General features: G+C 43.1%; 1 protein-coding gene across 5 annotated transcripts in view; it reads left to right on the plus strand.

The window, feature by feature from the left end:
• GARRE1 (granule associated Rac and RHOG effector 1) overlaps positions 1–12,874 on the plus strand; it is a 58,441-nt gene that overhangs the window by 26,362 nt on the left and 19,205 nt on the right. For all 5 annotated transcript variants that reach the window (XM_038147872.1, XM_038147871.1, XM_038147867.1 and 2 more), the window contains 2 exons: positions 1,895–3,217; positions 10,567–10,773. In XM_038147872.1, the coding sequence (XP_038003800.1) occupies positions 2,729–3,217; positions 10,567–10,773 (696 nt within the window). In that variant the 5' untranslated portion in view covers positions 1,895–2,728. The remainder of the gene's footprint in view (positions 1–1,894; positions 3,218–10,566; positions 10,774–12,874) is intronic.

Below are 12,874 nucleotides of genomic sequence, written 5' to 3' on the forward strand. Positions count from 1 at the left end.
TTAGGATGCAGCAGGTTTATGTAATGGCTAAATATTTGACTATTCCAAATGATGAGTTCAGTGTGTTTGATCCTGAAAGGCTCTGTGTGTAATCACAAGCACTGAGCTGAGGTGCATCTGTGATAATCTCATCTAAATCAGTACCCTAGAGCTTGAAAACCCTTCCTTCTTAGTTTTTTCTTTCGTGATCATTTCTTAAGTTCCTCTGCAATGAGAAATTTCATGTCTACTTAGGAAAAACAATCACTAATTTACTTATATGTTGCATTTAAATTAACCAACTCTCTTATTCCATCTACATTTATGTGCAATCAAGGAAACCAATTTAATCATGCTCTCCACTGTAAGACACCATAACTTGTAAAACAAGGAGAAAATTACTTTCAGCTATGCTTGTGACATCAGACATCCTAGAAAATTATGGTTTTAATGAGTTTCTTGCATTTTGACACATTCAGTGTGAATATTGGGAGAAGCAGTTAGGGAGTTAAATAGTCATCTTGGAGTACTTTAAGGACGCTGAAATGCGTATGGGAGTTTCCTTGAGTTTTAGGTTTTAAAAAGTGCCAACATGAAAGAATATTTGCTCTAGATCTCTGAAGCAGATCCATCTGCAGCAATGATTTCCTGAAAAACTTGTGTCCTGTTTTAGTGAGACTACCAGCTCTGGATGTTTTGTCCTGCTGTATCTTGCCTTCTTTATCTGTGGGATGCTTGTATCCTACATATGTGCCAAAATGGGAATGAATGAATGAATGAATGAATATTGTGTGTGTTCAGACAGATGGAAATAGGAAATTTTGACTGAAAAGAAAATCTTTCTTCCCCAGCCATTCTGACAATATTACTACAGAGTCATCGCTCAAATATAATAGCTAAAGGAACATTTTGTTGTTAAATGAAAGGGTTCCTGGATTATTCTTCCGAGTGCCTTTGACATTGCAATTGCTGCAGTAAGGAAAAGGATGTCCTTGTTTGATAGAATCAAGTGGGGTGTGTGTAGGAGACTGAGAGAGTGGCCTGAAGTGTGACTGGAGCTCGGACTGGGCAAACTGATGGGAGGAGTTGTATCCTTCTGGTATTTCTTGACACTGTTTGAGTGTCTGGTGTTGAGCACCTCGTGCTCCGTCTCGTCCCTGTCCCACTGCTCAGGCTCTGTTCCCCTTCCTGCAGATGCCCTCTTGGCTCTCCAGCTGCACCAGGGTTGCCAGTAGGAGCAGGGCAGTACAGAAGTTGTGTTTCCTCCCTACTTTGATGTGAGCTGAGAGTGTTATTTGCAGCAGTCAGATTTTTAGGCAGTTGTGCCTCGTCTACCACCTTGTGTATGAGAGGTGCTGCCTGCCCAGCACACTGCAGTGGGACGTGAATGTTGTATTTCTCAGCTAATCTCAGGTAGGATTAGGCAGATTTGTCTGTTGTACTAAATAAAAAACTAGGGACCTGTATCTGTTCACTTAGTGAACTATTAAAATAAATGGGAGAGTTCTGCAATAAATTATGGTGCTTGAAAAAAAAATTTAATTGATGTAATTTTAAAATTATTTTAAAAGGATGAGATTAGAAAATGTGATTAAGTCCCCTTGAGCTCTGCAGTAATAACCTTTCACTGTTCTTAACTGTGCAAGACTTGCACTGGGGATTAACCAGACTCTTCAGTTTGACAGCCTACAATGAAAGAATTAACAAGAAAATATCCAACAGTGTTGAGTTTAGCAACAGGACGACACTGGCTTCTAAGAGCCTTTTAAACTCAGTGCAGATCTCCCCCTTTGCATCTTGGGTGTTGCTGACAGTGTGTGCCCAGAAATGTGAACGGGACACTGCAGGAGTTAAATTTTCAAAGCTTCTCATTGTTCTCTGATGTATAACTTTTTTTTTTTTTTCCCCTTCACAGGAAATGACCTAGAGGCCTTACAAATACATTTGTGCATTTTTGTTCTGAGTCTGCAATTGAAGGCAAACGCAGTCTGGAAGCACCACTTCTTAAAGTTACAACGGAAACAACTACCTCAACAAACAGGGAAAGGGGAAGAAGGCTTGCAATAACAAACTCTAGTTTTTAATAGCTTATACTTGCAAAGTCTTCTGTAAACAGTCCAGATTTTTTTTCCCCCCTCCAATATTAAGAAGAGACACTACAAGTAAACTGAGTTGGCAGACTGGATCTGTCAAGACATTTGAAGATATTTGATCTGCTGACATAAGGATTTGCTTTTTCAAGGAAAGAGCCTCTGCACTGCTTTTATAATCGCTGTTGATCGGTGGTTTGCTCCACTTTTGCTGATACTACTAATGGGAGAACTGTATTAAGGTATTGCTTCTAAAACTATTACTTGCATTGACAAAATTAACTTTTGTAGATGCAACAGCAAGGGACAATGTTGTGCTCGTGAAGAACTTGTAGGCGATCGCTTCTCTGCTCCAGTTGGCTTTTCTGCCTGCGGAGGGGATACCACACAAGGGACAGAGCATTACTGAGATACTTGGGCTTGCTTTTTGAGTACAGTTTATAACTGCAGCAGGGCTGCACCCAACATTGAAAACACGGAGTCAGCAAATCTGCTGCCGTTCCCACTGCTGATACAGATTATACAGACGCTTGCCTTTCTGAAATGCCTTTTGTGAAACCTATGTACACAGTCCTGCACTGTTACTGTACATAGATACCCGAGGAAGGAATTTGACGAGTGATTGTTAATTCAAGAACTCTCTGGACGAGCAGTCACTTATGTATTGCTGCAGTGCACAAGAAAGCAAAATGGACTACAAGCGGCGCTTTTTGCTTGGCGGGTCCAAGCAGAAAGTGCAGCAACACCAGCAGTACCAAATGCCCGAGCTGGGCAGGACCCTGAGCGCCCCGCTGGCCTCCCCCAGCACCCCCCTGGTGTCCCCGGCTGCTGCGGGCGGCTGCTCCCACCCCGCCTCCCACACGACTCCCATCGCAGACATCCAGCAGGGAATCTCCAAATACCTGGATGCACTCAACGTGTTCTGCCGTACGAGCACTTTCCTCACAGAGCTTTTCAGCAGCGTGTTCAGGAACTCGCACTACTCTAAGGCAGCTATGCAACTGAAAGACGTGCAGGAACATGTCATGGAAGCGGCCAGTCGACTCACAGCAGCAATAAAACCAGAAATAGCAAAAATGCTGATGGAGCTGAGTGCAGGAGCTGCAAACTTCAAAGATCAAAAAGAGTTCAGCCTACAAGACATTGAGGTAGGTTACCTTGGAGGATACTGTTTTGCACATGAATTTTTATCGTGCCTCCTTAACTGGATTTCTCTTCAAAATCCCTTCTACACCAAAAGTTTTCTCCAGCTTGCCGTGTATTTGTGGGTAATGCTGGTGGGAAAAGAAACTCTTCATTTCTGAGTATGTGAGAAAGTACTAAGTCACTTGCGAGATCTGACTTCCATCTCTGTTAAATTGGGTATTTAAAGGTATTTCTGTAGAAGAACAAACCAGACAAAAGTTTTAAACCATTTTCTGGTTTATGTTAGCTAATGTTTCTAAAAATGTTATGCCATCATATTCTGAATCAGCCTACACTTTCCTTGGTATTATCCATTCTGAGAGGAAGCCTGAGCACATGGGAGCAGCATATTGTCATCAGTGTTTCAGTTAAACTACATATTCGTTGACTAAAGAGTGATTTATATTTATTTTGTCTTTTTGAACTGTTGTGAGAGGAAAATAACACACTGTGTGAGAGATTAGTGCTGTAAAAATTTGTAATGACTTTGCTACACATGCTGGCAGTGAGCACCCAAGAATCAGGATTCAGAGAGGATCCTCCCAGCTTCCCACTGTGCCTGCCTGGGAAGGTCTGGGTGTTTCTCCTCTAGTAAATGTGTTGCCTAGCAGGCAGTGCCAAGTGATAGTCACAGATAAATCCCTGGAGTTTCAAGTAGCTCCTTGTGTTTTGACATATTTCTTCACTTTGCAGCAATCTGCAGAATTATTCCTTCAGAGCTATATCCTGAATGGAAAACCTACTTCAAGTTCTCTTGGTTTTGATTCAGATTTCAAGGTAGCTTTGTAACAGTGAATGTTTGTGCCTGTCAGGCATTATCTGCTTTCTCTAGCTGCACCACTTCCAGATGGAGTCGTTCGGGAGGGTGCAATTTGTCAGTCAGTTCTCCCTGCAGTTGTGTACTGCAGTTCTCAGTGTTGTATACTTGGTGTAGTATGAAGTAAGATGGGCTGTGTATTTGCCATAAATGTCTTCTATAGGTTGGTATTTTTAAAGACAATCCAATAACATTACTCCTTAAAGCTATAGCAATTTATATACAAAGGAGTGAGTTTATGTAATTAACTGATCTTTATAATAGATGTGCTGAAAGACTTTCTGAATTAAAAAAAGCAAAAACATATGAAGCACTAGATGTCTTCTAGGGATTTTTTTGGCCTTGGAAATGCTGTCCTTCCGAGCGCTGGAGCCATCAGCAGAGCTGCTTTTGCCAGGGCAGGCAGAGTGGGTGCTGGCTCTGCCCTGCGCTGTGCAGGGAGGGTTTGCTCAGCAGGGAGCTGAGGAGCAGAGCAAAGCAGTGTTTGTGTCAGGTGGGTGCACACCCTGCCAGCTTAAAGGCAGAGAAACTTGCTTTGGTCCCGGCTTTACCTGGCCAGGCCTAAGCCTTGTTCTGGGCTCAGTGTGCACCTGCAGTGCTCCCTCCCCTGCCCAGCAGCTCCGTGGTGGGAGCAAGTGTGGCAGCAGAGCAGCTGCTCCTGGGCTTTCCTGCCTGCACATCTTGGGCTGTCCCAGCACTACTCATCAGATTTTTCCGCTATCTTTTCTTAATTAAAACTGCATCTTGCACGTGGCTTTGAAAAAAGGCAATATGTGAGATTTATGGGCACTTTGGTATAATGAGACAAGGGTTGTGCTCTGCTTTGGCTGAAGCAGCAGCAGAATGTAGGGATTTGCCAGAGACTCCCTTGGTTGCTCTGTGGGTCACTCGGGACTGTGGATGAGTGAATTCTGCAGGCACAGGGGTTGGGTGGTTGTGCCCAGGGAGCAGCAGCTGCTCACTCTTGAAATGGACCTTGGCAGAGGCCATACAGGAATGTATTTGTTTGTAGGTGACTTGAAAGCACAGGATATAAGTATGCTGGGAGACCTGCTGAACCAAAAATAATCTTGGACAAATGAGTTTTGCAGTTGGGATGGAATTCAGAGGGGAAAGATGAATGTTGCAATATTTAAATAGACTTTTTCAGCCTCAGGAGTGGAGCCCACTGGGCAGCAGTTCTGGAGAACAGTCCTAGGGCTCATGGGAGTCGTATGTTGGGGAAGAGTCAGTGCTGTGCAGTTGGAAATAATAAATCAGTGCTGCTTTGCTGTGCAAAGAGACATTTGCCATGTATTTAACACACCCCTAACCTGCAAGAGCCATGAACTGAGCACTGAACTCTTCACTGGTTGTTATGGCCCTGAACACAGCAGTGCACGTGCACAGCACTGCTGGTGCGCTTGGAGAAGCAGGGAGCTGAAGGAGTGGAGCAAGAGTCAGACATCCAGGAAATAGGACCTAGAGGACAAATTAAAAAGATGGACTCTGCAGAAGAGGAGGCTGAGAAGGAAAATCAGAATTGCTTAGGTATGTGAGAAGTTGCCAGAACATGTCAGTGTCTGTTCTTCATGTCCGTGTAAGGTGGAGCAAGGAACTTAAATTTCAGAAGGAAAGATTTACATTAGATGCTGTGGAAATCCTTTGTAATGTTAGTGGAGCACTGATGTGGATTGCTACAAAGGTAGGGAGCAGAGCTGACAGAACAGGTTAAACCTGCCTCTGGCAAAACTGACCTAGGTGAAATTTCTCCTTGCTAGGGACAGAAGGGTGGCCTGTGAGATCCTCTCCCACCGTGCTTTTCTGGGATTTGAGGACTGAGCTGTTGATGCTGAAATTTCAATTTAAAAAGTGGTTTGCCTTTTTCCCCCGGTGGATAGAGACGTTAACATTTCGTAAAACTGCCAGCAGGATTAAAAAACTCACAATGTAAGCAGAAAAACATAAAGGGCTTGCCTGACTTCATCAGAATTTACTGAGCAGGGAGGTGATGGGAGAAGAGTGTGAGGCAGTGGAATTGTTCCCCTGGAAAATACCGGGAGGGGAGTGCAGGTGTATCTGAAGTTGCTTTGTCAGCTTCTCTAGTGGGTGACTGAAAGAACTCAGAGCTGGGAGGTGCTGAAACACCCAAGGGACAGCTCAGCAGGAGCCTCAGAATGGCTCTGCCGGGCTCTTACTTGAGGGGGGTGCAGGCTGGTGGCACAGGAGCAGGGGGAGGTGAGCAGGGTGCAGTGAGGCAGAACCCCAAATTCATGAGAGGGACATGAGAATGAGGCTATGTGTGAGCCCAGCTAAGGAAAAGGCAGTTTTCCTAAACCTGGCTTAACACAGGCTGCAGTTTTTAGGAGGAATGAGAAGTCCAAGCAGAGCAGGTTTGGCTTTAGGAATCAAGCAGAGAGCTGTGGCTTTTCTGGGGTGCCACAAGTCTTCATCTGCTGTAGTGGGCTCTGCCCCCAGGGAGGGCAATAGCAAGAGAACTTAAGTTTTGGTGAACAAAACCGACTTGAATTTGGACTGGAAACTGTTGTGCACCCTGGACTATAGCACTACAGGATGAGGTTTTTAATTTATTTATTGTTACTTAGAACAAAGCTTGCTAGTTGAGAACTGTCTGCCAGGCTGTGTAAGAAGGTGACTTCCCTTGATCAAAGTGTGGTGACAGATGGAGCTTCCCAAGGTTTCCTAATTTCAGAAATGCAAATGCTGGTGGTTTTTTTTTCTTCTTTTTCTTTTCCCCTTTCAAACACCTTTGAATTCTTGGGTATTCTGTGCCTTTATGGGTGAGGAACAGCTTGGAAATCAGGGTAAATGAGAGGGTGTTTTCCATATCTGTTTGTCAGCTGGGGGAAAGCAGTAACTCTCCACTTCTGTTAATGAAAACATTAAAGCAAATCCATAGGGAGGAGTAAAACTGGTAAAAGTATGTTTCCCCATCTCTTGTGAAGCTTTGCAGAAGCCTCAGTACTGCAAAACATAAAGAATTACTTTTGGGTGCACAGGACTTGTCTTAGAAGTGGTAGTAATGAGAGGAATGTCCACATTGCCTTCCTGTACAAAAGGGAAGCACGGATGGGCACCAGGTATATCCTTGGGTGCTCTGTTTTGTATTCAATGCAGATAATTTTTGGCTTTTATGTGTATAAAATAGCCTAAGATTTTTTGAACAAGAATCTTGTGAGACAAAAATGTCTGAGTAAATATTTAATGTCGGCTTTCCTTAGCACACATTGTAAAGCAAAATTTAACTATTTTAAAAATTATTCTTTCCTGGGATTTTCAGGGATTGGCTCCAGACTTTTCTGTGTTGAGGAGCTGTTAGTAGCAAAAGAAAAAAATTTTGTCTTTCATTTTAATTGCTGCTTTTTATTTTGAAAATGCTTCATACTTAATTTTCTGCTAAATGATAGTGACCACTTCAGTAGCTGTCAAGATCAGATTATCATGAGTGCCTTTTAGGGTCGCTGCTGGAAGAAATGAGTCTGTTGGTTTTCCCAAGTCTTGCAGCTTCTTCTGGAATCTAGTTCAGCCTGCAGGTGATTCCAACCCATGGGCAGGACTGAGCCTTCCCTCGGAGGTGCTCTGTTCACGAGATCACTCTTTGGAACTGCTGGGTAGCAAAAATGAATAATATTCTGTTCACTTCTGATCATGTTCAGGAAGGTTGTTGGCTCATAATGGGGCACACCAGTTCAGTGGCAGCCAGGCTGTGCCACCAAGGACACTTAAGGGAAACCACTGAATAATTCTGTTGGGGTGTTTGACTTTTTGAGCCTTCCGCTTGTTTAAGGAAATTGCCAAAAAAATAAAGGGAATAAAAGAAGAAATTTTTTACTGCATGGGAGAACTGCAAACCAGTGTTTGTATCAAGTGTGGGAGATTGACACCTGCTATTTGCTGCTTTATTACTGGTAGTGTTCTCTTTAAGGAATCTGTTGCACAAGATTTTCTTGCCAGGCAGTTTGTATGGCATCCCTGTTTGCAGTGAAAGCTGGCAGTTTTGTGTACACTTTATCCAGGGCCATTTTCCCAAGCTGACCATGTGCCCCATTAGAAGGATAAAGTGGAACAGAGCAACATAACACCTCATCTCACCTGGTGCTCCCATTGGTAGGGAACCAAAAGTCCCATTGCTTCCAACTGCCTGAGCAGGAGAAGAGAGATTCCTTCAGGTAAGGCTCTGCTGAGACAAAAGCTGTCCTGCCTGACACAGGTCAGGGAAGTCAAGGTGGTGGAGCTGTGCTCTGTGGGACAAAAAGTTTGGAAGCTGAAGACCTCATGATGCAGTATAAATGAATCTGAGAAATGAAGGAAACGTCACCACTCCCAAGGAAGTCGCAGTGGTTGACACCTGAGATGATTCCAGTCCAGCTTGGATTCCTGCACAGTTTGCAGGGCTTGTGTTTGTTCTGGTCGGAAGGAGGACAGTCTCACACCTCTGCATGGGAAAGGAGGACACATAAACCTGAAGCAGACCTGGTGGTGTCTGTAGCTGTGGCAAGCTGTGTCCATGCCGATGCTGTTCAGGGATGTGCAGAGGTTCCCTGTCTGCTCTGCACAGGGGTCAGTGCCCAGCCCTGGTGGGGGAGGTTGGATAAGGCAAAGTTGGGGCTCTTTGGCAGAATATCTGACCAAGTGAGCTCTTTAAAGCTTTAAAATGAATTTGGCATCTACCGTCCATCCAAAGGGAATGTTTAACTGTGCAAAACTCCTCCACCACTTTGATAGTGAGGCAGTTTAAACCATCCTTGCCCATTTTGGAGGAAGGCCGAAATGGATTTTTTTCAAACAAAATAAAAGTTCAGTAAAGCAGATGTTACTAGTTATCTTCACTGTTTAACATTGTAAGTTATAAGTAGGAATGTTGTGTGCTGCCACTTAAAACCTAAATAATTTGTTTATTTTGAGCATTATTCCCAGGCTAGGGAAGCTTCAACCTTTGTATCTTAAATATTCTTTGAAATTTAATCAGGTTGAAATTCCTAATGAGTGCTAGTTTCATCTTCCCCTGAGAATTGCATTCTTCCTACACAGAAATAATTCAGATCACCAGTTGCCTCTTCCTGCACTTTTCTTACAAATCTTTCTAATCTCGTACCCAGGAAAGTTGGAGTTTTCTTCATTTTATCATTTGCTGACTGTTTTTTTTAATAAGGCAAGCTCCACTTTCAGAGGTCAGTCAAAGTACCAAAAATGTTTAATTTTATGCCTTGTACAAAGAAGGGAAGTGATTGAACCAGAATGGAATGTCAAAAGGAGTCTGGATGCAGTGGAAAAAAGCATTGCCACCACTGGTTCTTCTGAAGTAGATAGTAAATGCACATAACTGTTGGTGTGACTGGAGAGTCCTGCCAGCAAGATACATTGTGTCTGAATGGTTTTATTCCAGAAGAATGTAGCTGAAAATAAGGCAGATGATTTAATGGCTCCAAGGCAGGATGGCTTTGTACATGATCTGTGTATTTTATGAATTATTCCTAAAATGGAATTCAAGTTGAGTCTTTTTTAATAAATCAAAGTCAAATACACATTTTAAAGGCTTTGTGTGATAAACTCCATAAAAGAAACACTTTGAACAGCTTTTAAATACTTTCTGCAGTGGTGTGGAGAATCCTCCTTTCCCTGCAGCTCTCTAGTTCTACACTTGTCAGCTTTTCCCTGCCCAGGGAGCAGGGTCCTGGGGCAGATGGAGCAGTTCCTGCTGGAGCCCTGGCTCTGCAGGGTGTCCCTGGGTGCTGACACTCAGTTCTTGCCCCTGAGTCCTCTGGCACAGCAGCTCTGCTGCGCTGCTGCTGCCCGAGGTGGCCGAGTGTCCCTGGGCACAGTGAGAGGCATGGGGGTGGCATCTCCTGCTGCCTGGCCTGGCCTGGCCCTCCTGGGAGCCTGGCAGGAGCCATTGCAGTGCAGTGTCCCAGAGGAGCTCTGGACACTGGGCCACTTGGACATTTCAGCTTTGGGCACCGTGTGTGGGGTTATGGGGCCAAAGGCTGCTGCTGCCCACTGCCTGCCCTTTACCACCCTGCCTGGAGGGTGAGCTGCTGGCCAACTCCTACATTTTGTGTTAATGTTTTAAAATTATTCCTGTTTTGTTGTTGCTGTTTTGGGTTTTTATCAGAAATTCAGCCGGGTCTTTGTGCAGGTGTGTTTTGGTGTTGACTTGGTCCTTGTGGTAATATGCTATTCCCATTTTTGTGCTGGTTTTGCCAAGTAATTGAGCAAGCTTTTCACTCCTCAAGTAGTCAGAACTTGAGTATAGAACTAAAAATAATTCAGAATTATTCTGGTGTCCCCTTCATTCATAGAAAGTAATGCTCACATACCCACTTACTATTTTAAGTAGATGGTTAAATATCATATCTTTTGTACAATCTGAAGCATTGTTTTAATAAAGAAAGAGTTTAACACAGTTCCTCACCCCGAACACCAAACAAAAAGGAAGAAGGGAAACTTCCATGAGCTCTTCTGTGTGCTTGAAGCTGGTTTGTTTGTCTCCCACAGGTACTTGGGCGATGTTTCTTGACAGTGATGCAGGTCCACTTCCAGTTCCTGTCCCAGGCTTTGCAGAAAGTCCAGCCAGTGGCACACTCCTGCTTTGCTGAAGCTGTAGCTCAGGAGAGGAAGAACGTTAGTGGCACTGGAGCCTCAAATATAAGCCCCACAAATGAGCTGGAAGATGCAATAAGATCATGGAGAGGAGCAGCAGAGGTATGGAGGTCTTGCTGTAAGCACAGTAGATTTAGTGAAACCTAAAGTCAGCCTGGTTGTCCTAACAAAGGAAGAAAATACCTGCTTTTAAAAACACGCTGCGTTTGGAGGGGGGAATATGGCACAGTTGGTTTCAGACACTAAAATTCATTTTACTGGTGTGATGACTGCACTGTCTTTGCCCTGTGTAAAGTTTTCTTTGTGATAGGGCTGTACATGAGGAGCACACGAGCAGTCCAAACAGATTTTTTTATTGGTAATGAACTACCAGTGTTTAAATAGGGCAGACAGAGGGAATTAAAAACAAAAACCTCAACAAGTCTTTGTGAAAACAGAGCAAAATCTTGATGAAAAATAATCTAGGTAATGTCTGTTTCTCTCAAATTTTGAGCACAAATTCTATTCTATACTTTAAAATCTTTGTGGTAATTTTTAACACTTCTGTCTTCGTGCTGTTAAGCTTGATGTTGCTTGATCCATCCATGCTGGAATGTGACCTGTGTTACTTAAATGTGCCACTCTCTGGGTTTGTGCTTTCACAAACACCTGCCATCTGTGGAATCCTTGCTTTGCCAGCCAAAACCAGTACTTCATAAAGACATTCAGTTTTGTGAGGTTTTCTGCTTTCCTGGCACTGCTGAAGCCTGGAGAGTGATAGATCAGAATGGGTTCAGACACAGAGGGTGTGTTTTCCCCAAATCCAGATGACTTGGAGCATGTGCTTCTGCAGTCTCATTTGGCCCACGTGGGTTGTTGGTCATCCTGACTAGAAATCTTGTCAAGGTCTCCATTTATCACTAACATCTGCAAGGTACAGGAAAGCAAATGAATTACATGGATGCAGAGGGATTATTTGTGATTTTTACATTATTTCACTGGATAAAATAGGGATTTTTGGGAGGGCTTTAGGTGTATTACAGATAATTGTAACAGGTCTAACCCTGGCATAAAAGTACTTCTTTGGCATAAAAGTAGTTAATTTTATGTGTAATATACTTAGCTTCTTAAAACTCCTACAGTTTCTAGAAATGCTCTGCAATTGCTATCAAATTTTTTTAAACTGTGGTTAAAATTAAACTTGGCTTCACAGAATCAAGGGCCTTAGCTTTATTTTTTACCTTTTGAGCAGCCCACTTCACCTATTTCTGTTTTTCAGAAATACAAAACCTGTATTTCAAAGTAGTTGTGTACAAATGTTGTACTAATCAAATCCTGTGTTCAACGTACATGGGAAGGAGAGAGATAAGATACACATTCTCAATAGTTCCAAAATAACAATAGAAGAAACTTCTCAATTTTTGATTGACTGAAATGGCTGATTTGGAGCATTTGTGTAGGGTATCAGGATTGCAAAAGAAAAATATGTGGTTTCTAAATAAATAAAATCTCTCTCTCATAATTAGACTAATATAAATAATTTTCATAGAAGGAGGATTTGTAATACTGAAATCTTTGCCAGTTTTTTCCTTTGGAGTGGAAGGCAATCCACTGTTTTCCTATAAAATCCGCCTCTCTGGCAGGAGAACACTGCTGCTTCAGTGTGAGGTTTAAGGTGATTCTTTGTCACTAGCTCAAAACTGGTTTTGCTCCTTCAGGTTTACTTTGGGAAATGCAGTCATTCTGTCTGTCAGGTGAGCCCCTGTCTGTCCATTGGCTGTGGTACCAGAAGCCCCCAGTTTGGACATCCCTGCTTTAGAGTAAGACTCCTTCCTAGACTGGAAAATAACCCACATCTATTTGCTTTACTCTGCTCAATGATGTAGGATTTTACAGCTAAAAGTAGATATTTGGCTTATTTCTTGTTTTTCAAAATTATACTACAGCAAGCTATTTTCTTGCTGTGCTGAGTTGATTTTAGCATTGTGTGGCACTTCTCAAATTGCACCACAGTAATCGCCCATAACTTTATGAAATGTGTCATCCTGTGAACACAGGAGCGCTTGTAGCCATGATTTAAGATATTTTCTGTTTATGTTGGAGTTACAAGTCTGTCCTCGGGTAACCGCAGCCATGGTGTGGGCTGTGTAACAGGATCCCTGGTCCTGACAGGGAGCTGAAATAGTAACAGCAAACAATGCTGAACCCAAGTGCTTGCCAACAC

Source organism: Motacilla alba, chromosome 11 (genome assembly GCF_015832195.1).
Source record: "Motacilla alba alba isolate MOTALB_02 chromosome 11, Motacilla_alba_V1.0_pri, whole genome shotgun sequence".
In the NCBI taxonomy this organism is placed as follows: domain Eukaryota; kingdom Metazoa; phylum Chordata; class Aves; order Passeriformes; family Motacillidae; genus Motacilla; species Motacilla alba.